Source organism: Stegodyphus dumicola, chromosome 5, assembly GCF_044657685.1.
Source record: "Stegodyphus dumicola isolate Sdum_Otavi_A_Nest chromosome 5, ASM4465768v1".
Classification (NCBI taxonomy): Eukaryota; Metazoa; Arthropoda; class Arachnida; order Araneae; family Eresidae; genus Stegodyphus; species Stegodyphus dumicola.
In genome coordinates this window covers 93,375,169-93,401,791 of record NC_140772.1, presented here as the reverse complement: position 1 = coordinate 93,401,791, position 26,623 = coordinate 93,375,169, and the positions used below count along the sequence as shown (strand labels likewise).

The 26,623-nt window shown below is 33.8% G+C and overlaps 1 protein-coding gene across 6 annotated transcripts in view; it reads left to right on the top strand.

Moving 5' to 3' along the window:
* Positions 1-26,623, top strand: part of LOC118188464 (cell adhesion molecule Dscam1-like) — a 572,681-nt gene that overhangs the window by 467,800 nt on the left and 78,258 nt on the right. Inside the window, exon 23 of one of the 6 annotated variants that reach the window (XM_085816873.1) lies at positions 7,316-7,451. The exons of the other annotated variants lie outside the window; for them this stretch is intronic. Coding sequence (XP_085672999.1) covers positions 7,316-7,350 — 35 coding nt within the window. The 3' untranslated portion in view covers positions 7,351-7,451. Of the gene's footprint in view, positions 1-7,315; positions 7,452-26,623 lie in introns of those variants that run through there. 6 annotated transcript variants of the gene reach the window in all.

Genomic DNA, 26,623 nt, shown 5'->3' with positions numbered 1-26,623 from the left:
ACGTCCGCATTCTTTCAGAGACACTCTGCGAGAGACATGACTTAAGGCAGTAGTCTCAAATTCGCAGTTATTTCAATTATGTACTTTTTTTGCAAATAAGGTTCTCAAAATGTTTGATCCATGAAGGTATGGACTGAGCTTATGCGCGCTACAGCTGTTGAAGAGAAAACGATCGAACAATGGTTCTCAGTTTGTTTTTACCCATGAACCCTTTTGGTACTTTTTTACTTTTACACTGCTAAGGAGGACTACTGACCGGGAACAAGCCCTTGCAGTATGATGTCCACCCTGCAGACATTTATTAAGTCTAAATTTAAAAAAAAAAAAAAAAAAAAGTACAGAGTCCCATCTAGATAGGGAATACAAAGGACTACCTTGAATACATATGACATTCCTGATAGTATAGGTTACAAAAAAAAATAATAAATAATAATAAAAAACTTAGAAGTACAAAGCTGCATTGATACAAAACTGGTAAAGGTAAAACAAAAACAGTAAAATTTAAGACTAACATTGGAATTTCAAGCCTGCAGTTATACATCACACTGACTTACTATTATACACTTACTATAATTCCGCACATTACAACATATTATGCAATATATTACTATAAGACTGAAAAACACACTAACATAGTAAAACTGATACTACAAATAAAACACACTATATACACTGTTCGTATCAGAAAAGTACACACTGACATAGTAAAGCTGATATTACAAATAAAACACAACATATACACTGCTCGTATCAGAAAAGTAGACAATTCTGTACATGATGCTGTACTGTAACGCTAAAACTAAAGAACACTAGACAATAACCTTTGGAAACAGTCACAGTGAAATTAGGAATATAATATATTCTAGCAGAGTTAGAATACGAGTCATTTCAAAACATTAAATCCAGCAAAATATTTCAATACATATTTACAAAGTTCTACAACCAAGAAAGTCTGATTCAATACTACTATTATACATCACACTTACTTATCATTATACGACCCTAAACTATTATACTCCACATTAATAGAAAAAATTATTCAAGATACTTAATGGAATACTGTACATACATTGAAATAAAATGGCGAATACTACAAAATAACAATCAATATACAATGTGCTTATCAGAAAGTTGGTTCTGCGGCCACGAATATTTGTTATAAACTGTTGCATTTTGCACAGTACTAGAAACTGTTACAAAACATTTGCACACAATATTTCATGGTACTAGCCGAGAGCTCTATATATGTATTTACTATTATACCGCAAACTTAATTGAAAACATAACACAGCGCACTTACTACTTAACAGGTCAATACACTAAGACAATATGTAAATTGAAATACACAGAATACAATACAAAAATTAAGTAAACACAATAAAATTTAAAGATTAATAATGGATAGAAGCGACACTGAGGTACAAATGGACAGACATTGATTGTGGTAATCTGCATCTAGGAGGTAACATGTTCCAGCAAAGTTATTCATGTACTGCACTAAACATGGCTGTCATGCATGTACGTAACATAGGTACAATGGCATGCCATTAGTCTCTGAAATTGTCCTAATTTCAGTAGTTGAATATTATCGTATATAATAAGATACCAAATTTGTAAGGTAAGAATTATGAAAGTTGTTGGTATAGAATTGCCTGCTGTAGCTGCTGTTGACACCGCTTCTGTTCAACAGAATTCACGAGCACAAATGTCCATTACTCGATGAATCTGATTAAATGCGAGCTTACTTCTCTTGAGGGTGTCTGACCACCCAGACCAGTGTGCTTCAGAGGGTTTTTTTAAATGAAATGGTATCGTGAGAGAGCATTCGAAAGCAAAGTGATCCGGATCACCTAGTGTTCCACATCTACAACTGTCTGAAGTAGCTAATCTGAAGCGCCGTAAATAGCTTGGAAATGGTCCGTGTCCAGTAAAGAAATGTGTAAGATGAGCACTACTAGTGACCAGATTCAGACCAACTTTGGGGAAGAAACGAAAGGTTCTGCGGCCTGTGGTGGAGTTGTTCCATCTCTGTTGCCAAATTTCTAACATTTTAAGTTCGGTAATCTTTTTTAAATAGGAAACTGGTGCTTTTAGGGGTGTGACAGGCATATTCAAGTCGTTAGCTACTAGCTTAGCAAGCCTATCGGCCTCTTCGTTTCCAGCAATGCCTACATGTGCTGGAACCCAGCTCAAGTACGGTCGTTGGGACTCGGGAATCTGAAGTAGAGCATCCCTAATAATGTGGACAGAATCCGCTTTGCTGTTGAGTTCTTTAATGGCCAGTAGGCTCGATGCTGAATCACTCAGTATTCTGACTGGTCCTGTTAGATTTTGCTTAATATAATCTAATGCTGCCTTTATTGCTACAAGTTACGCCTGATATACACTATTGTAATCTGACAGCCTCTGTGACCAAGTGTAGCAGATAGTATTGCCTCGCATGACGCAGAAGCCGCTACCTGTGCCAAGCTCCGTTTTGAAACCATCCGTATAAAGACAAATTTCGTGCCTAGCCGGAATTAAGGGCTCTATGGTGACTTTGTCATCATAATTTATGTCCGCCGGATGTCCTAGAGAACGAGGGGAATGATCCTCGTAATCACGAGCGCGGTAATTGGTACCCCACAAGATAAAATCTTCCTTTATGCGTAGGATCCGTGCTTGTCCAGCCTCCCCCTTTTGGTACTGCCAGAAGATCATCCCTCGTTCTTTCATAACCTCAAAAAATACGCACACACACCATAATGTAAGATATAACAAAATACGATAGCTGCTTTAAAAATAATTCGCGACCTCAAAATTAACGATTCTCGATTTGGTGCTTTTCCTTAAATTCATATGTTCTCCCAAATTCGAGATCCTTCCATGATTATATTACAACCTAAAATTAACCAATCATAGCATAGAGCACTTTCTGCATGTACTTAGTATAAATACCTCTCTAAACTGCGTCATCTTCTTCTGCTAGCTACCGCCACGCCAACATCCACGCTGCTTTGCTTGTCCTTTTAAAATGATATCGCCCCGCTAATCTGTGTATATAAGAAATTATTGTAAATATTTATGATAAAAAATTATTGTCTACAAAGAATTGCTCTAATGTGCCTGGAAATAAAGATGGAAATTAGCTGAACTTGGTTTGGTATCAACATCTTCGTCTCGTCTGTCCGTTCTGCTATCAGGGCTGCGCATAAAATATATATATATATATATATATATATACATATGTTAATTTTTAAACGTGTTTTATAAATTAAACAACAAAAAGTATAAAAAGTGTTAATAAGTCTAAAACCAAATACTTAGTAGCAATATAAAATATTGATCACATCCCCCCTTGCAACTATGAAACTCCTCCATGGTTGAGAACCTCTGAGATAGAATGAATGGGTTACTGTGTCTCTGTCACTGTACGTCAGACCACGTAACTAGGGTAATGTGGGAGAATTTCCCACGTTAATACAATCAGTAATTTTAGTTTCCTAGCCGACAGCTAGCGATGCTTAAGTATTCTGAAACTTCTGGTTCCCCGGTTAAGGTTAAGAGTAATTTATTTTTAGTTAATTCAACATATTCGAATCACCTGAAATAAATGTCAGTCTAAAATTAAGTATTTACCAGAAATTTCTTGCGTGTTACACTCTTTTTGACTTCAGATAGAAAATAAACCTAAGTTTGAAGTTTTTCTTTTGTATTATTATTGTTTATATATATATATATATATGATATATATATATGTGTGTGTGTGTGTGTGTAGTATTTTAAGTGCGTAGTTAGAGAGATGGATGCAAAACCGGAAACTTCCAGATGTGGCCCTTTCAAAACACAACTTTATTTCATGGTAATTCACATTGGATCAATTTTGTAGGCAAGGTATTTATCCAATTACAGTTAAATACGATAATTTTTATTTATACTGGTTTTATAAGTACGACATAGGCATCTTAGACAAAGAAAGCAGCGCGAAAATGTTACCACGGTAGAAGCTAGGGAAATGAATGACGTAGTTGTTTTGCAAAGAGTATTTATAATAAGTATGATGCATAAATACAGCTAATCTGTGATTGGTTAAATTTGGGTTGTTATGTAACAGGGAAAGATTTCGAATTTGGGAGAACAGATGAATTTAGGGGGAGAACACCAAATTTAAAATAGTTAGTTTTGAGGTTTCCAATTATTTCTTAAAGCAGCCATCATATTTTGTTATATCTTAAATATCTACCCTTTCAAAAGAAAGGTTAGGAGCGCATGGTGGAAGAAATGTCATTAGTGTATTAGCAAGGCAAATGAAAGTTTATCATATGAGGAAGCATCGAGGACATAGCTTGCAGGTTTTCCTATGGGCTGTCATTGTTCATGACCTTTCTCATATAAGATTATTAAATACTTACACATATAATTTACAACTATTACAATAACTATATAATCTCTATATAAAACTAAATGATAAGTTAACACAAATATAATTTTTAAAGTCCTCAAGTTCTCACAGTGTCCAATGTAAATTTTGTAAAGGCTTTTGAAGAAAATAGTTCCACAAGGTAAATGTTCGAATGTTTTCCAAACATTCTTAATGAAAATATTTTCATAGATTTACCAACTTATCATGTTGAAATATAATGGACAATTTATGATTAATCGGATAAATTCTTCTTATTGTAGATACACACATTTAATCCAACAGAAATTCAATAGCCTTTCCTGAAAAAAAAACTAACATGGACTCTAAAACAGAAAGACTACTGAACTGAAGATTTTAGTAGGAAGTTTATATTTTGCAATTATGTTGTAGAGACATTAGGATTTTTAGTAAGCAAGGAAATGAAAAATTAACAACGTTTTCGCCGGGAATCGGATTGCGGACCTCTGGAGTACCGGTCTAGCGTACAGAACCACTACACCACGATGACACGCTAGGAAGGTGGAAGAAATACCCTATATACTCACCCTTTTAAAAGGCGACTGTGGTTTTTAGGGGACCCAATCGCCAAATTCTGGGTGTGGAGAATCCTCATCCAACACCCTTTTAGTTCGGGTGCCAGTGTAGAGACATTAGGTATTTTTTGGAAGCAGGGAAGAGGAAAAATAGGCAATCGCCTTCGCCGGGAATCGAACCATGGGTCTCTGGAATACCGGCCCAGCGTGCAGAACCACTATACCAAGAAGGCACGCTAGGAAGGTGGCAGAAATACCTTATAATGTAAATAATTTTTTGGTCAAAATTTAAGGATTTGCATTCTTCAAATTATTTATCTTCATTTGCTAATGCTTCAGCGCTTTCTTTCTAAAAACCTTTTCTCTCACCCAGCCATTTTCTTCTTTTGGGAGGAACATATAAAATTAAAATATCTATCTTTCAGATATTAAATTAATAATAGTCCTTTAACACCCATCTTCGTTCTAAAAATAGCCAAACAATAAATTTTAAAAATAAAACATCCTGGAGTTCTGATACGCACTTATAGATGAAATCTGAACCCAACATCTGGACATTAAACTGTCATGTGATCTGAAATGGAACTCGGTATAATAAAAAAGTAGTTGCGTTGCAACTCCCCGCTCTTCACTCCTGCTTCTTTTCGCTGCCGCTAGCCACGCAGTGTCTACTTTTCCAATTTTTTCCATTGTTTAAGAATTGTAAGTTGTACAAAATTGAGGCTTACATATCGCACCCGCAGCGAAGATGTGCATTATCAATAAATAAATTTATGAGAAAATGTATCGTTATGTGTGTTCTTTGGGTGTCATCTTGCTAACTACAAGATTATAATGCCGAGAACAGCCGTCAATCCGTTTCAACTTCCTTTCACCAAGTCATCTTATTACAATAATGGAGCGGTTATATTGCATAATATATATATATAATATTGATACATATTCAGTAAGTGAAATTAAAAAAAATATTTTTTAATTAATTAGTTAACCTTATTTTGAATTTATTTACCACTTATTATTTGTTAAAATATTTTTTAAATGTTCTTAAAATATTTCTAGTTTTTTTAGCTGCAATTAGGTCGAGCTTTCGACCCACATGCTATTTGACCGCTGACTAAAAGGCAATACATGATCGACAGAATAAGTAGTTATAGAATCGTAGTTAGAATCATCGACAGAAAATAAACAGACCGATAAGCCACTGTATTGCAGGCGGAGGAAAGAAAATAGACACAACGTTAGTGCTGCAAATATTTGTTAGCTAAATCAGTTTAGTGAAGCCTTTCGAAGCATGAATTCCGAAGTAAGGATTTCCTGTCAATGCGATACGAAGACATTCGATTATAATGCTTGATGTCAAGTGGTACCTTTGTACGTCATGCAGATTACGTCAGTATTAAACGATGTATTTGTTTACCAGTAAGGAAAACACTATAAAAGCAAAAAATATGTCTTCAAATGTTATAGCATGAATCTGTGTTTTTATATTTCCAGCATTAGCGATTAAATTGTAGCAAAATACTAACATATTGCAAACGAAAACAATGGTTATAAGGCATTTCTGAGGGGGCTGAGCAGTACATATTACTCTTGTTTCTTACTTAAGCTGTGCGTATTCTAATAATAATGCATTACAATTTATATCATTATTTAAAAGTCCACCATGATACGTTAATAAAGATTTGAAATTTTCAACCAGTGTTACCAATGGCCCGAAGTAAGTTATATAAGAAACAACTGCATTCGATAGTACCGGTTATGCCAAGCTATAGTTTGCCAACAAGCTATAAACAGAAAACACATATGACGGAAAATATCGCTAATATATTTTGCTCAATTTTAAAATGTGTAAATAAATTACTGAAAACATATTTCCAAGCAGGCATAAAAACTACGAATTTTGAGATTAAAAGTCTTTAGCCATTCAAAAGAAGTCATGTCAGAAATAATAAAAAAGAGCCTCAGCAAAGGCACTGAACGTACACACGATGGCTTAGGGCAAGATAAGCAATCTCGCACCTTCTGCTGATGCGTTCGTGATCTTCTTTAAAATGAGTAACAGTAAAGGTAAATTTTTGAAAGCCGTTGACGACTTTTAGACATAAAGATACAGATTACATCTTGGATGATGTAGTAGCTTCGAAAGTAGACATAATTGCTATGCTTGGGTTCAGTAAGGAGAAATGGTAGAGAAATAAGGCACTGTACAAATTATACACATACGCCCACATATATGTAATTAATTTGGTAATTCTTGATTGCTTAGATGCTGATTTACTGGGTTAGGTGCTCTTTAGCCTTTTGGTTTCCGCCGATGAAATAAAAATAAATAAATAAAAATTAAGTCAAATAAAAAAATTAAAGAAACCCTAAATTTCAGTAATATGTGCTCCTGGAATTGACTACCTAAAGTGAGGATTCCTGAAGAAAGGACCAGAATATGGAAAAAAAGTGCATAGTGGGGACTCTGCTGTTGAGACTACGGGAAAGTTCTGTCCGCTTATCTTGAGCATTGGACATTTGCTGTTACATACAAGGAGGTACTAATTTTTCGAGTACAATGTGCTCATATTTGTAATGCATGCGTACTGAGAGTTATGCAATTAAATTTTAAAAAAATGATGCTCTAGCTGCTATATTACCAAGAGTTTTGAAAATTTGTGATATGTTACATACTTCTGCTAATTCATATATAAAAACATATATATAGGATACAAATGTTCCTGAAAAAAGGTAAAAAAAAAGGGAAACTGGAAGCTTTAATCGCACGAAATGAAGTAGCTCCTGTTAAGGGTTCGAACAAAATGGATGGTGAGTAAAATGTAGCAATCATCAACAAAGAATTTGGGAAAGATGATATTGTAATCAAGGTAATGTGTTCAATCACAAAATTTCGTTCCAAATGCGCGGAAGTGTTATACAAATACTCGTATAGTTCATGAAATCGGAGTCTGAGTAACTCCTTTGTGTTTTTTCCATTGGTGACAAAACTAATCTGCATCTTTCTGTGTAGCGAATATGTGCTAACGTTTACCTTGAGCTACCAGCTACATTTCATTGGACTTCGCTTAATATAATTAAGATAAATCAAGTATTCATAGTTCTTCTTTTAGGTTTTTATTCTGATTTTTTTTTATTTTGAATATTTGATTTCAACGTACATAGCTTATGATTTTACGTTTATATTTAAAAAAAATTAAAGCTGTTGTAACAATTAACAAACGTGGCACCCCCAAAAACTATTAAGCTTGTAATAAAAAAAAAAAAAAAAAAAAAAAAAAAAAAAATTAGGTATTCAGTGGAGAATTTACTAAGTATTATTTAAATTATTAAAAGACTTGTCATTATAAATGCAAAGAAATACTGAGTGCAATATTTAACTTTAAAAATTCATTTCTTCTAAACTGATTCCTATGTATTTAATCAATTAATCTTTCTCAGACGAGAAATTGTTTAAAATGGAAATTCGAATCAGTTCTCAGTAATTCGGCTGTAAACAGAATTTAACATCCATACATGCGCATGACACGAAATTCAAAGCATTTATACATAATATGTATGTATAAATTTCAAAGCATTTATACATAATATTTATACATAATATGTTATATTTACATTAGTTAACATAACTCCGTTGTTTGAAATTCATTTGTGTACATACGATGAATGAAATATTAAGCACTTCACATTGCCGTTGTCTAGTTTTACAGCATCTGCATGTAACTGAGTTAATTATATTTGATTGCATATGGCATTTTAATGCTTTAATGTTCAGTGACGCGTAGAATTCTGCCAGAGAACAGAATTTAGAATGCGACGAAATATACTTACACAGCATACTGTTTTATCGGATTACGTGTAAAATGTAACAATCATCTTTCCAATACCATTCTCTTAGCTGATATTCAACTTTAATAGCATTTTGTCATACACTTAAAGACGACAGTGGAGTTTATCACTCGATAATTTTTATCTAAGCAGAAAAGATCCTTTTGAACCTAACTTCAGAATCGAAAGGAAACAGCTTATTTTTGAAAGCTTTAAGAAACAAAGCAATTTCAACAATAATTAATGCATTAAATCTTAGAAACTTAACTATTTTTCTAGTTTATAGTTGGTCAATTTTTCACTTGTTTTGAAGAATTATTAATTTTAATTGTTTTATAGAAGATTTCTAGTCTTTATTTAAGAAACCGAGAGCTTTGTGAAAATCTAATTAGTAAATGAAAAAAAGAAACTAAAGTAGCTGATTTTTGTTGTACTTTTTGTATAGCACTAGGATTACTTTTGATGATAAACAACCAATCTTTTGGAAGTTCTGTACTACAAACTATAGGAACAAATGTTCAAGAAAGGAAACAATGCACAAGAAAAAATGCAACAAACATTACTCTTTGACCTAATAAATGTACATTTAGTTTTAATCCAAACTGTATTCATTGGAAAACTGTATGAATTCAGTTTTAATCCAAACTGTATTCATTAGAAAACTGTATTCATTAAAAATCTGTATGAATTTAGTACTTTAAATATTAAGCATAAGCTAAAATACTAATTCAGAAGTCAAACAACAAAAATCAGCGTTACATTTTCAAAATTTTCACAGGACTGTGAAAATTTTGAAAATGTAACGCTGATTTTTGTTGTTTGACTTCTGAATTAGTAATTATCCGGCGTGTTATTGTGTCTTAAATACTACTACAACAATTTACTGATTACGACTGGTGTAACCGTGGCGAAACGCAAGATTATATTCAGTGTTTTCATCTGAAACGTTTTCTTCATTTCTTCATATCTGTTTATGTATATACTTCTAAAAATGTGACGTCCAGAGCAGGGAATATTAGCAAAGAGCTGGAAATTTCTCTCTCTTTTTTTTTTTTTTTTTTTTTTTTTTAGCTTGCGAATGTTCACTTAAATTTTCCCTATGAGTGTGACCGTAGTTTCACACTGTAGTTGTAACCGTAGTTTCTATTTGCAGGCTCAGCATTTTCTATGACTCTCAGGAATAAATTTCTTGCACAAAATGTTTCCTAGCATTTCGTAAAATGTGTGTGATTCTCTAATGCTCTCATTTTTACTTTTCTTATCAGAAGTAAGTTTTACACGACTGATTTCTTTAGATGCTCTTAATCCAAGCTGTTTCAATCGAACAGTAGGGCATGGAGTGGGTCAATGATGATTTTGATCACGGATCTTGGTGATATCATATAGCATACTTTTTGGTAAATATAATGTCAACTAATAATGAGTTAGTAAATGTATACCTAAATGAAACTAATGTTTATTGACATATTGAAATATTTTTTGAAGATTTTGTGATGATATTGCAATCAGTGCAGCAACTTTGGCATTCACATGAATTTTTCCAGACATAATTCAAAGTTCAATCAAACTTATCTTAAAAAAATCTGCCTAAATTTTAAGTATATTCCAAATTATATCTTTCTTTAAAATATTAATTATTAATTGTGTTTTGTCTTAAGACGATTTTCGTCTTAAAAGTGGGTTCTGAAAACTACAATTTCACGCCACTACTTTATGTCTTTATAATATTGATGCAAATCTTTAAGAATTTCTTTAATAAATTTGATTGAATGTAGATAGAAGAGAGAGGTAAGGCATTTAAGCTGTAAGATTTTGGCAGCAAAAATGAAATATCTAGTCTTGAAACGCAATAATAATCAACATGGCAAAAGTACTCATCTGACCGGCAATAAAACAGCAACTTAGGACATACACCTAGAATGGGCAGATGAAGTTTCGATAATCTCCCACGTCAAAGAGCGGCTGTTGAATTTGTGATACGATGCAAATAAAAATCGGTTTTATTTGCTCCTTCAAAACACCCTTTCAATAATTTTACTCAGTGTTACTTTGTTCTTCACTAGCAGTCTGGCTGTGTGCAATAACATCTACCATCCAACAACAGCATTCAATATAACATCGTTTCAAAGACAGTTGTTACACTGGATGGTTTTTATTCTCCAGAACCGTTCGACAGACCTTGAAAGAATGTACAGTGATGGGTCTGTCAAATACAATTATTTTGTTAAGGTAATTTTTATGTTCGATATTGCAATTAACACAATATTTCAGTAGACGAATTTCTAAAAGTCATATTTATACAAAATTATCACAAACGAAAAACATATTGACATGGCTTACTTTTAAAAAATTTTATTTTAAATGCAATTGAATCTTACGATTAACAATGCAATGGATGTAAAGTTTTAATCGTAACAACCGGACTGGAAATATTTATCCCTTGCAGTTCCCGATAAATTATTGCAGGGATCACAGAATCAAAGTGCGTATAAAATTCTGCAATGTGCTGAACTGTTATAATTTACGAGTATATTTTAGGTATAATCTGTGTCAGTGAATTTTCATATGGATATTTATTTCGGATAGCTTCGTGTTGCTACAACATTTATGTTTTTTGGATACGATTCATCATTCCTGATAGTATGCAGATTTAGGTAGCGAACTTTTTGGCATACTAAAAAGATTTGCTGCCTTTCATTTCATACGTATAGAAAATATGCACCCCGCCATTTTTCTTTATTTTAAATTGTGATAAGTTCCCTGAAATGTAATATATCATATAATACGAATACTCGTATTTTCTTAATATTTGTAAATAATGCCCCATATACAATTGTGTAATTTCTAAAATCCTGTAGCCAAGTCTTGTAGGGACCTGAAATTATTATATTCAAGATAGATGGCAAAAATTCAAGGTATTGTTTGGCCTTGAATGCCCTTCTTTTTTTCCCTGAGATCCTGAAAACCTGATTTCATGAGACGAATTTGCAAATGATCTTTCTAATAGGAACATTTTAATTACCTTTAATTTGCAGAGTCGCTAAAGTCAAAATGTTTAAGATTTGCTCAGTATTTGACCACAACTCAATCACAGATGAATGAATGAATTCTAACAACTTAGCATTCATGTATCAACATGCGATCTACGGTGGCTTCTTTATTCTAATAAATGATACAACTATTATTTCCATATATTTTGGAATTCTACTTCAACTGTTACACTAATTCCGCAGTAATAATAGATTAATTTTAACCCATTTCCTACCACTGCCCTATTTAAAGGACAGCTGAAAAATAACAGGTAGAAATCAGTATTTGCATGGTGCGAATATTTTGTCAGCTCGAATATGTAGGGATATGTATTAGCATCTGATAGCGTGAGTTATGTGTCTCGCCCCCTCCTCCTTCCTCTAGACATTTTGATTATTCATCGCATTAGTAAGCGTGATTTGTATCATCTCTTTTGTGGTTGCAGAATTCGTTTACAGTTTACGTTGGACACTCAGCTGGGCATTTTGTATGTGAAAGTACTCTTTCGTTATCATCCTGGTGGTTAATGAAAGCTATATTATTATTAGGTGAGTTTTATCGCATTGTTTTTAACTGTCCTCTAAATAGGACAATGGGACGATGAGTATGCAATTGACGCGTTTTCTTTCTTTATAAATAAGAGTAAAAAATATTCTAGTGTTTTACCCCTGCTGAGTTATGTCACTACAAAGTTTTCGGAAGTTAGAAGAAGCATTAGAACTATTCAATAGTTATTCAGATGAGAGCGAAGTTGAAATTGTTGTGTTACCACCAAGTGCCAGTGAACTAACTGACGAAGATGAAGAGGATGAGAATGAAGTAAATACTGGTGAGATTATCGTAAACGATGTTCCGAGGTCTCTGGAGGTTATAACTGGAGATAGTTTCCAGCCTGAACTATCCACAAGCTCTAGTGTTTCCACAACAAAGTGTAGAAAAAAAGCTAAAAGACACCAGTCATCTTGGATAAAGAATAAATCGCCACAATATACAAAATGGAAATCACAGGATGAATCAATTGCAAGTGACTTTCTCAAGCAGATGGAAACTGCATTTAAACATAAAACTCCATCAGAGCTTTTTGAGCAGTTTTATTCCAGTGAAGTCTACGATCTCATTGTAAAAGGAACTGTGATATGCAACAGATGTAAAAAAAGAACACGATTTCTTGACCACTGCTAACGAAATACATGTTTTTATCGTAATTTTGCTTCTAACTGGTTATCATTCAAATACCTGCAAACATGACTACTGGTCAGATGCTGAAGATCTTGGCATTACCCTGGTAAAAAATGCCATGTCACGAAACCGCTTCCAAAAGTTGAAATCTTATTTACACTTTGTGGACAATGGAACTGTCAGTCAGCATGCCCAGGATCGATCCTTCAAAGTAAAACCTTTGTTTGCCGTGCTTAATAATATTTTTATGAAATTTGGACACTTCTGTGCAAAATCTAAGCATTGATGAAATGATCGTCATGTATTACGGTAGGAATAGTCTGAAACAGTTTATCAGAGGCATGTCTATACGTTTTCGATAAAAACTGTCGGCTCTCTGTGGGAGCGAGGGATATTGTTACAATTTTTCTCTCTATTGCGGTAAAGAATCTGATGCAAGAAGTGGTACTTCTCTTGGTACTCGGGTTGTGATGAAAGTAACAGAGAATATTGTGAATCCTTCAAGCTACACTTTATATTTTGATAACTTTTTTTACTAGCATTGATCTTTTGAAAAGTCTTGTTGAACAGGGGTTTCGAGCTACAGGAACCATACGAGAAAATCGTATAAACCACGAGTGTCCCTTAGAAGAATCTAAGTCTATGCGGAAGAAAGAAAGATGCACGTCTGAATTTGCATTTGACGAGAAATCTCAGATTTTCCAGATGCGATGGAATGATAATAGTACTGTCACTGTTGCTACAAATTTCATCACTTTAGAACCATTCTTTGATGTGAAGAGGCGAGTGAGAGACACAAAGATAAAGTTAACGTGAAGATGTCAAATTTGATTAATTTTTACAACAAACATATGGGCGGTGTGGATCGCCACGACTGGTTGGCTAGACTTTATTCCATTAAAATTCGTGGAAAAAAGTGCTACTGGCCACTTTTTATACTTTCTCTGCATATGGCTATGGTAAACGCCTGGATAATTCACAAAACTCTGAACGAAAATGAAGCTCTAAACTTGAAGGAGTTCCGAAAAGCTGTAACAACAGTTTATCTAAAAAAACTGTGATAAGAACAATGGGTAGACTAGGATCTGGAGTCTACCTTCTGATGCTGGTGTTGGTGTATATAATTATGGCAAAGCACACGAGGGCTATCTGCCTAAGGGGAGGGATGCCTTTCGTGGAGGACTTTCTAAGGGTAACTGGCTCGTATGCACATTACACATGGGGAAAACCACGAAAACACCCATGCAGCCAGCCCGTTCGCGGGATTCGAACCTCGGACCGAACTACCAGCTACCTTCTGATGCAAAAGAAGACATCAGTAAAGAAAGTGTTGGTTAATTTTACTAAAGTGAGAAAAACAACGTCGTTGTTAAAGAGAGGGCTGGAAAGGAAAACCAAAAACATACTGTGGCAAATGTGACACAACACTTTGTCAGGCGTACTTTGGACCTTTCCACCAAGATTAGAGTGAAATTCGTCTGAAAAGTGAAGTATCCTGTAAATAACAAAGTTATAGTCAAATAAAGTAAAATTTGTACATGGAAATCACATTTCATCATTGAAGAGAACACTAAAAACATGTAAGTGTAAATTTGATCCCCTTTATCCCAGTGTCCTATTTAGAAGACGTGCCAGATTTCTTATATAAAATATTAAAAAAAAATCTAATTTTGTTATATTTAGTTTGTATAGGTTTAATTAACCTTAGAAAATATCAGTCTTTTCAAATTTGAACAAAATAAATAAATTGGGATAAAATGGGGTAATATTCGAATGTAAATTTTATTTGAAATTTTCAATTCATTAACTCATGGTTCCTGCAGCGGCAATGAATGGTAAAACTGAATATATCTGATTTAAATTCTCATGCTATATTTAATTAGCAACTATTGTGATAGTTTAATACAGGTATATTCACGAAACTTATTTTCTTCTTTGATAGTAGTGGTGGAGCACGCAAAAGTTTCATTGGAAAAATTAGTGAACTACTAGTCAAAGACACACATATGCAGTTTTAATGCTGCTATTCGTACAGGATGTAAATTGTCCTTTGAGAAAACTTATTTATAATTACTTTATATATTAATTCCAATTCCATCCTTCCTAATGCATTTTCTAAATTCTAATAGCATAAATTTTAACGTTTTATTATTACTTTTGACAACAGATGGCGTTATGTTTGTATTCGTTTTGTTCCGCACATTGTATTTTATATACAGTTCACGTTTTTTCCATCATTTGCGGAACTTTTTTTCGGTGGAGAGTTCCAGAACACAGACCTGTGTCTGATTGCCCTCGAAGTTGATATTGTTTTAATTCAAAATTTAAAATAACGTAGCTGTGTCGCCTAATTTCAAAACACATTTAATAGTCTAAGTTAGGCAGTTCTTATTAAATTAAATAATAATATAATTTCCATTCCCTATATTTATTTGTACTATGCTAGTTATATTTAAATACGGTGTTCTTGATAAAAGTAGTGTCTGAGAGAATATTCTGTATTTATATCACTTACTTTATTTTGGTTAAAGCCTTGGTGAAGTATTGCATGGGAGTGCTATCTGAAAGCGGAGTGCCGCTGGGAGCGGTGTTTGAATTTCTCGTTACGGCTAATTCCGGGTTACGTGTTTAAACTGTTTGCTGTTACTACAAATAGCCATCTGGGAATGGCTGTATTGCTGCTGTTCCAGAAAGCTCAGTCTACTGTAGGTCGCACAGAGTTCCAGACCACCACTCCATTTGTTTCCTTTCTTACGTTACGTTACGTATCGTTAAGTTTAATAAATGATTTGTTTGTTGTTACTGAGTTTCTTTCCCTGGAATATTATTGGTTCAAGCACATGAACAAGCCTGTTTAGGATTTATTTCAATTATTTCTTTTATATTTTGACCAACAGTAAGCACGATGAGAAGCCATAATGTAACCATTTTCTACTGTTAATCCTAATTTTCTATCATTACGGTATTCTAGGATATTTTATTTCTTTATACACAACGGTCTTGAGACTGACAAATAACAGAGATTATACTCTATATTAATTTTAATTTGTAAAGTATATTTAACAGATGTAAACTATACTTAACAGATTTGTGGTATAAATGAAAATGATTCATCTCAACCTACTACTTTTACAGATGAAATAACTGTACAGATTTACTCGTTTACCATATGCCTTACTTGAAGTATGTTTTTACTCTGTGCTGCCACACGAGAATTAGCTGCAAAACATATCGCAGAATTTCCAATTGCTGCAACAATGATAGATAAACATCTCTATATGGATGACTTTCTTGATAGTGTGGAAACTGAATCACGCATTATAATGCTAAATCACGAGATCAAGAATGTAATGGCTCTAATGAAATTGCCTATGGAAAAATGGGCTACAAACATTTTGAAACACAATGATGTACTACAAACACATGAAGAATCTCACAAAACGGAAACAACTGTCTTAAGTATTGGCTGGAATACAAATTCTGATACTTTAAAGCATGCATTCAAGACTTCCCTCTGTGTTTCTACAGACAAATCACTTACAAAGAGATGGTTACTCCGCTGCATTGCTAGTTTTTATGATCCTATAGGACTTTTCACAGATTACTATCCTTGGGAAAATTTTATTCCAAGATACATGGATTCTTGGAATGAAGTGGGAGGAATTACTACCTGCTAGTTTATCAACTCTATAGTATGCAGCTGTAAAAGAACTTGATGATATTTGCTCCCTTTAAATTCCTCGATGCATAGGCATTTCATCACATGTTCCTTTTGCTATTCATGTGTTTTGTGATGCATCTGAACGTGCCTATGGTTCAGTTCTGTACATTGTTATTTTTAAAGGTGACCGATCGAATGTGAATTTAGTGTGCAGTCGCAACAAACTAGCTCCTATAAAGAAAGTTACCTTACCTCGTTTGGAGCTCTTGGCGGCCCTGATGGGAGCACGATCGTTGCAATACTTCTGTGCTGAAATAAACATCTGTTCGTCAAATGCAACATTGTGGAGTGATTCTTAAGTTGTCTTAGGGTGAATACGCAGTGACCCCAACAAATGGAAAACTTTTGTTAGCACCAGAGTAACAGAAATTATTTCCTATACTAATTCTTCACAATGGAGACATTGCCCTGGCAAAGACAATACAGCTGACAAATCCTGGCTGACAATCCAGCTTTCTCGAGGTGTTTCACCATCGACACTAAAAAGCCTGGAAATTTGGTGGAACGGCCTTTCATGGTTAGTCAAATCTTCAGAATATTGGCCTCATTCTGATACGATTTTTAAAGGTTACAGTCATAACATAGAAGAAAGAAAAAGTTCAGACCCTTCACATCGTATCTACTCAAGCAATCATAAAGGCTGGAAACTACAGTTCTTACTTTCGATTGTTATGTGTAACATCTTGAATTCTTCGTTTTAATTACAACTGCAAGAAACAAGAAAAGTTAGTGGGTGAGTTACATGCCACAGAACTGAATCAAGCTCGTATTTATTGGATACAGACCTTTCAGAAAGAATCTTTTCCTTCAGAATAGGAAGCTCTGTTAACACGAAAATCACTCCCTAAGAAATCAAGTATGAAAACATTTAACCCTTTTTTCAAGAACAATGTTATACTTCTTGGTGGTCGACTACAATTTTCTGATTTATCTCATGCTGAGAAACATCCCATATTATTGGAAGGTTCTCATCATTTTAAAAGCCTACTGATACGCCAAACACATTTACGAATGCATCATCTCGGTGTTTAGATTGTACTTTCTCAGCTTCGTTCAGAATTTTGGATATTAAGAGCAAGGCAAGCCACTAAAAAGGTGATAAAGACTTGACTTCCATGTAAACTACTGTAACAAAAGAGAAGTGAACAAATAGTAGAAGCTCCATTACCAGCTGAGCGAATTCAAAAGCCATCTCCTTTCGAAACTACCGGAATTGATTTTGCTGTACCACTATACGTAAAAAATAATAACCCCGTTACAAAAGCTTACATTTTCATCTTCACATGTGCTACAACCCGAGCTATCCACTTAGAATTAGTCTCCGATCTGCGTACTGACGTCTTCCTACTTGCATTACAACATTTGTCTCTAGACGTTCACTTCCTCATACAGCGTACACTGATAATGCCACAACTTTCTGCGCTGCGGACAAAGAGCTGAAATTAATGCGAGATACTATATCCTCTGCCAAGGCAGAACAATTTTATGCCCACCACAACATCAAATGGAAATTCATCGTCTCACGAGCGGCTTCGTGGGGAGGATGGTGGGAAAGAATGGTAGTCTCAATTAAGCGATGAAAACATTACGTAAGGCTCTTTTGGATGACGCTGGTTTGATCACTGTATTATATGATATTGAAGCCGATCCTAACAGTAGACCGATTGTCCACGAATACGGAATAAAAGATGGCTCTGAGGAAGCTTTAAAACTCTCGAACTTCCTCATAGGAAAGAAATTAACTACTATTCATTCCAGCCCGACAAATCCTGAACAAATTTAAATCGTATGTGGAAGAATCGTCAACATTTGATGGACTTCTTTTGATAAAGATTGCAAAAGGAATATTTGATGGACTTGCGCACATTTCATCAAGTGCGGAATACATCTGAAACGAATAAAAATCCGGAAAGGGGACATTGTCCTACTACAAGAAGATTTTAGACCTCGCCACACCTGGAAAAAGGCCCGTGTTGAGGAGCTAATCCTGGCCGCGACAAGAAAGTCCGTAATTGTGTTCTGCGCACCAATGGACATACCATTATCCGACCTGTGCAGCTGGTCATCCCCCTGGAAGTTGACCAGGTTGGGGAGGATGTTCCGACAAAGCCAGCGAACTATTAAAAATAACATTAGCCTTTTGTGAATGGCAACACTTACGATGTTTTTTCTTGTTCTATAATTTATTTTATGTTAGGAAATAAATTGTTAGGAAAGTGTAAAATACTATCTCCTAATATCCTCAAAGCTGAAAATCTGTGTAGCTGTAAGGATAAAATATTCTGAATACATAATAATTAAGGTTTAATATGTCTTATATTAATTAACATAAGAAATCTAATTCATATTTTTGCATTAGAGAGAAACATTTATGAGCTCTGAAAACTAACTGTTACACTGATGTTGAAATTAAAAATGGGTTTAAATGATGATGATTTAGTGATTAAAATAATAAAAATTTGAAGAAGCAGTGAAGCTTGTATAGCTAACTCATATACTTCAGATTTTATAATAGGGTAACGAATTAAGAAAAACACTCTTAAACTTAAAACTCTTCAAAATCTCTTCATGAATTTTTGAGCTTCCATAAAGTGGCCCCCTTCAAATATTTCTAAATTTTTATTTAAGACGCTGTTGTGCTATCGCAATGATTTATATCACAATACATAGGTGGTATAAGGTGGCTGTTGATTAATCATAAATGGCAAGTATCATTAGACAAATTAAAATGGAAGTATTCTTGTTAAACCTATCTTTAGAAGCAGTTTTTCCTTCACTTAAAAATCTGGTTATGTATTCATGAATATGGTTTTTATTTTACATATTAATACAAATTCTTTGAATTTGTTTTCTGGATGTTGACTCATTCTCAGAATTATATAAGCTCAACTTTCAATTTTATGCAGACTTTTACTACTTATGCTAGTTTTATAAGTTGCTGTTTATATGTTAATTCTATACAGTAAACATAAATATTTGCATTATAATCATTAATAAATCTGAGTGCTTTTGAAGTTATTATGGGAATCTGTTCAATCTTTTAAAATTAGTTTAAAATTATTTTTGAATATTATCACGTATTCATCTTAATAATTATATATGTTGCTTTTAATTTAAAATAGCTTATTTCATTTAGCATAAATCTTGTAAATTGCACATAATATTAAGAATATAGAGTATTGTTAGAGCACATAATTTTGAATATAGAGTGAAAACTGCCTTAAAGCAACAATACCTGCCCTAAAATTTTAATACGGAATTATTTCATTTACTGCTATTTGTGAAATTAAGTTCACATCTTTTCTGAAAGCTTAAATCGATGAATTATTGAACATAAGCGCGTAAAATTAACCGCACTCTTCAGGAAACATCTTATCACACAGTTTTAGTGCTTGAAAACTCAATACTTCTTGACTTTCTTAATTTTAGTCTCCTTTGCGTAGCAATTTACTCTGGAAAATCGAAATTTAAGTGTTCGTACTCTTTCATAATTCAATATTACTCTCGTTCAGAATTCTTCCGCAAATTATACATTACATTAAGGGTTGTCGTTATAGAAACAGTAAATTTAACTTGAGTTGAAAATTCAAATTCCTAATTCTGGTTTCAAGCACTCTAAATTGCTTTGCTCCCGTTAATAAATATTTTCTATTTCTAGCAATGGAAATCGAAATAGAGCAGTTTTCAGAATATCGAATGCATAATACATTTATATATATATATATTCAGTTATATAATGGATATTCAGTTAAATTGTAAATGCAACTTAAAAAGATATCAGCTCTCTTCCAACACTGAGCAATTCCATTGTAAGAAAATATCGCATTTCCCCTATAGTAATGTACGTTAACATATCCAGTCAGCAATGCAAGATATGTGTTTCAAATCCAATATTAGTGCAGTTGACTTCTCACGTTTCTGTCTTCCGAAAGCTAAATAGTCTCCAAATTGACGCTAAGTATGAAATGTGATGGAAGATATTCTTTCACCTCTGGATTCGCTAGACTGTATCTTGCGCTTCTTCATAGTAGCAATTTAAGTGTGGGGGATGATGTAAGGAGCTAATACAGTTCCCAGTGCATGCTGTTGTGGTAGAAGTGACTGGATATGTTAACTTACATTACTATGGGGAAAATACGATAATTTCTTGCAATCGAATTGCTCAGTGTTGAAAGAGAGCTGATAGCATTTTAAGTTGTATTTACCAATTTAACTGAATATCCATTATATAGCTGAAGATTTATATATCCAGTTATATAATGGAACATCCAATGATATTTTGTATGCGCATGCCTGAGCCAAAAAAGAGTGTCTCAGATATCTTTCATTAAACATAAAAGCAATGAAATTTAAGAAGATATTGCATGTTGGAAATTTTATAGAGTTTAACGTGTTTAACTATCATTCAAAGTGTTTAAACTCCCTGTGACATTATTTATCGCTGAGTCTCAGGTAAAAACTGAAACTTGGCAAAGCTGTAAAAGAACCTTTATTAAAACTAAATAAGGACAGAAGGCACCTTAATTTAAGAGTTAATCAAATGTAAAATTTAAATTCACACAAACTAGTAGCCGAAGGCTATGCGATCAATTTAATGCGAAGATGGCTCAAAACTAAACCAGCGTGGAATTCAACTATCAGTAATTGCAATGCAATTTTGGAAATTGGAACTTTCATCTCAGATAGCAACCTAGTAACGTGGCCACGAGAGGCAGAATACGCTCTGTCTTACAAACTGAAAACCCTAAGCTTAAATACATGCGAAATAAATTTGCAATGCGGTGAGAAAACGAAAGAGACGTGGCATTACAGATCCAAAATATAAAATATCTGATTAAATAACATAAAGGAACCTTTCATCTTTCCCAGCCAGACTTTGAGAAACTTCAACGAAGGTCTTTAAAGACTCTGCTAAGATTCTTAAACTATTTTAAACTAACTGGAGCCAACATTTTCCACACAAGGAAACCTTTAATTTAAGCTTAAGGTAAAGTTTATAGATGAAGATATCATAGAGACAATATTTTCATTACATCCAAAAGTATACCCTCTTCTCTACCGGGCATATGGAGGGAAAAATAGTTTAGCAACGAGCATCTAAGATATTTTAAATATTCATATATATTTTATTTTATGAAAATTTTGCATCATTTTTGCAATTATTTTAAAGTTAATTTTTCACTCCCTCTGCTCTCCAGCAAAATGTACTGAAATGTATCAATTTACTGCAAAGCGCCACGCCTTATTTTTCCTTTGTTGGAGATTATTCATTTTTTGGCATACTACTAGCGGACTAGCGTAAGGACTGCTTACGGGAATTATAACCTTGGTCTTTAACATTTCTTGTTATATGCTTATCAATAATTATCTCTTTGATTCTGTAATAGGACATTTGCTGCGTCTATGCGAGGTTTGCAATTTGAGTGAAACCTGGATTATTATCATATAATTTAGAGAAAAAACTTATCAATTGTTCCAGCTTACGTTTCTCTTGAGTCGGCAGATGGTTCATCGCAATGGCCTGAGTTTGCATTTTTTCTCCTCAACTGCATTCCTATCGAACTGGCTTCCTGTAAAATAATTTTAGCCATCCCCGCCTTTAATGAATCTATTCTGAAATTACTGGAGGTTGTAGATTTTTCACAGCGGAAAACATTACTGTCTACTGCTCATTTCGTTTTTGAACGTGTAATGTGACCCTTTCGTACACATGTACACTGCTTGCCGTGGACGGCGATAACTTTTGCTTCCTCCACCCCACACATTCTATTATATCTTCTAAAGTGTTTTCGAAAAACCATTTTCCGTCCAAAAACTGTTTTGAGCTCTTGTGTCCAATAGCGCTTCCGCAGTCACATTATTATAGCAATATTTCTATTAGAGACAAATTTTTCCGTATTCAATTGAATTCTGCATGGATTTTCTTGCCTCCAAGGTATCTGTCCCTCTCCATTTAGCACTCCTAATTGGGGCTTAATTTTTTGTTGCCTTCTTCCCTCTTTTTCATTTTGTGTGATCGTTCTTGCGATCGCCACTCGCAGCTGAAAATTTCTACTTTCAAAACACTTGTTACTCTCAAATGGTGGTTTTCTTGTGCTGTAATCATACCGCTTACGATCTGCAACCCGAATGCTTTCAAACGTCACAGCGAGCTCAAATTCTCCAGCGTGCTCGGTGTCTTAACTTGAAGAAATACTGAAACTGTAGAGCAGTCTAGGTAAAATAATTTGAATCACCTCTGTATCTGGCCTCTTCCTACATATAAAATTAAAAATTTGAATTTTTCTTAATATAAAAATTTTCAGCTCTTCGACTGGAGCTTTCGATGTTAAGGTGTTGCCAAACTAAATGTTCGATTTTATTGAGCCAATGTCCTTATTTTAATTCGGGCGAAACTGTCGAGTTTAACGTGTTCTGCCATCCAAATGATCTAAATACTTGGTAGACATTAAGAGACTCGTCGCTAAGTCTAAAATAAAAACTGAAAAACTTGTGTGTTAAAGACCCTTCATTAAAATTAAATAAAAATAGAAAGTATGCCTTGTGCTTACAACTCGGCCAGCCACTTGTGGAGAGATAATTTAAGTTAACAAAGAGTCAGATGCAAAATTTAAACTCAAACAAATTCGTAGCTGGAGGCATAGACAATCAATTTATCTCGAAATTGGCTGAAAACTAAACCGACGTTGAATTCAGCTATCGGCAATTGCTTTGCAAATTCAAAGACAAAAACTCTTATATATATATATGATAGCAACCTAGTAACGTGGGTCAGAGAGGCAGAACACGTTCTGTGTTACAGTCTCAGAACTCTAATCTTTATCACCCTGCGAGTTATATTTGCATTCTGGCGGTAAAACGGAAGGCAAGAAGTGACAGTACGGATCCAAACCATAAAAACCTTGGTTATTTAGCCCCAAAGCAAAAATTTACTTTAAGTAATTATGAAATAGACAGATAAAAGTTTTAGAATTATTACAATTATATACAGAATTAAAGATAAATATAGTTATTTACCCGAATCTCAAAGAATTTTATTTGCCATGTGAAAGTTATACATTCTTTTAAGTCTGAATTTCTAGTAATTGCCATTCAGCATTTACAAATGCTAATTGAACTTCCACTTCGAAAGCAGTATATAATGCAAACCATTACAGGAGTGGCCAGGTCTTTTGAGAAGGCCTGCATGCCGGCATACAGAAGTTTAGCAGTTGAAGCTATGGTTTGGATCCGCTTTGGTAACCATTGATTACAAGTTACGAGAGTTTCTAATTAATTATCCATTAAATAATTTATATTAAAATTCGGTTTAAATTTTTTACCTTGGATCAGCTCACGCATTTTACGCTATAAAAGATTTATTTCAAACTCAGGTGTTAAGCTCGGATCATGAATTGAAGTGAATTTTTAAAGATTTTATTTATTGAGCTCAGTTGATCTCATTTTAGTTCATAGTAAATTCAAAACAAATAGTTGAGTAAGCTTTGTGCTCGATTTACGAAAATTTTCTTACTTCTTATAATGATTTGTCCAGAACTAGAAACTTTTGATTTGAAGTATAGCAATAAAATCAGTTCTTTAACTAAGAATAATATTATTTTCATTGAAATAACATCTTATGAAAAACAAAACTCTTTCTCGAGTGATTGTCATGAAGAATATCATATCTATAAAACAAGAAATGTATAAAAATTTATTTGAATGCAAACTCTGAAATTACTTGACAGAATACTCTAGAAATATGGCAGTTGCGTTTTATCCTTTTTGCTCCAAAATTATGAATATATTACCCCAGCTTCGGTAGAAGTATACAGATGTGATTTAATATATAACCCTAAGAGGAAATTTTAAGGACAAAGTAAATAATTTTATGTAACTGATACGCTACAGCGTTCCCTACCTTACATCTATTTCAAATTTGAAAATTTACATGAAGTGTAATTAGGAAACCTGCAAGCAGACCTTCATTCTTATTTGCCTGAATAAAATAAAGCATTCGAAAATCTGACCAATATTTCATGGTACTCCAATGTTTTGCCCTTAGTTACATTTGTAACGAAATAATGAAGTCAGGAATATATTTTCTGTAGGAATTGAATTGCTTTTGCACCTATCTTGTAATTTGGTTTTCCATATTCTATATCTCTTACTTTACAGCTTTCTGAATAATTTTTACTTAGAAAAGCCTTCAAACTGTTTTTTTTTTTTTTAACACAGGCTGCTTATTATGCAAATGATGTTTTAGAGAGCAACGTTTTCTCTGTACGAGAGCTTCAAGAAATCTCACGATGCTCTAGAATATTCCCCTCATTCCTTTCTTCAAATTATTAATTTCTTAAAGTATGTGATTATGAGATTCTTACTGCAAAATGAAATGCATGTTGTGATTATTTTCTTTTTCAACATTAAATTCAAGTGATAACTTTAGTTTTATTATACTGACTTTGTGAATATCAGTTTTCACATTTGCATATATTGGTACCACTACTAATTAAAGTACAAGTGAAATCGAGTTACTTCTGTAAATGTTACTAGTATAGGAGATGTACATTTCATAAACAAGATAATTATTTTCCTTAATAAAAGTTTCTCTGAAAAGAATCTTTTTTTCATCAATTTGTTTGTCTACTTAACTGAATATCCAATTCGCGGACATATCAGCAGGGTTCAGCAATAGTACCGCTCAGCCGTTGATGATGAACATTCTAGAGAATTCTGGCATTTATTTGCATTTAATAAATTGGGAAAATCGCTTATGCGGTAGAAAAATGGAGCGTAAATTAAAGATAAAAGTGTGCAAAATTCTCTATTCAGCTTTTTGGACCCTGATGCATCTAATTTTTTTGCTTTCAAATTACGATAAATAAAGAATAATAAGAACTAGTCTCTTATCAAATCATTTTAAAATACTTGTAAGCTGTGTTTAGTAGACTGCCAAATCATATGTTTTTGTTAACTGTAGTAAAAGCCACATTATGATAACTGAAAATTCAGTATTAATGACTTTCGAAGGTTTTATATATATAGGGTGTATCAGTAGAGCAATGACAAACTTTTAGGAGAGATAGAATACACCTAGACGATGGGCAATCACATAGCAATGCTTTCCTGGTTCAGAAGTGACGACACAAAATGAAAAAAAAGGAAGGACGCAAACAGTGAGACAAAACATGTTTTATTATGTTTAGTACAGCAGAAACGTACAAATAAGAACAAAAAGACATACTCTTCCTCGAGTGATTGTCATGAAGAATCATCGAAATAATGATCGTCATTAAAGAAGGTGTTAGAAATTACGACTTCGAACAGTGATGCAGACCTCACTTTTCTGGCGCATGGAAGATCGCATAGAAAATTCATGACGCACGGTTCCTGCATCGCGGTCCGGGTCGTAATTTCGAACACCATCTTTGATGAGTTGTCTCTTTCTGTTGCTTTTTCTTTGTTTTTGAGGTACTCTCCTAATAATAAACATGTTTTCTCACCCTGTTCGTGTCCTTTCTTTCTTGACTTTTGTGTCGTCATTACTGCTACAGTAAAGCGCTTCTACCAGGCATTCCTGTGTGATTTCCCATCCTCTAGGTGTATTCTATCTCTCCTGAAAGTTTGTCACCACTGTACTGAAACACCCTTTATATATAGTATATGCAGGGTGTTCATTAAAGTCAGTTATCACCCATTTAACTGCCAAAAGTCTGAAGTTATAATCATAAAAGTATTGTCTAAGAATAGTAAAGTGGTTGTGTACTACAAAATGAAAACGCTTACAGCACCACCTTGTGGAGGATTGCGTAGTTAGCTTTCCACTCTCAAAAACGGTAGGAGATAGAAGAAAATAGAGAATTGCAAAGATATAGAACATCATGGATTTATTATGAAAAGACACCTCGTGGACATGAATGTTAAGAACAGAATCTTTTAAGCACGTAT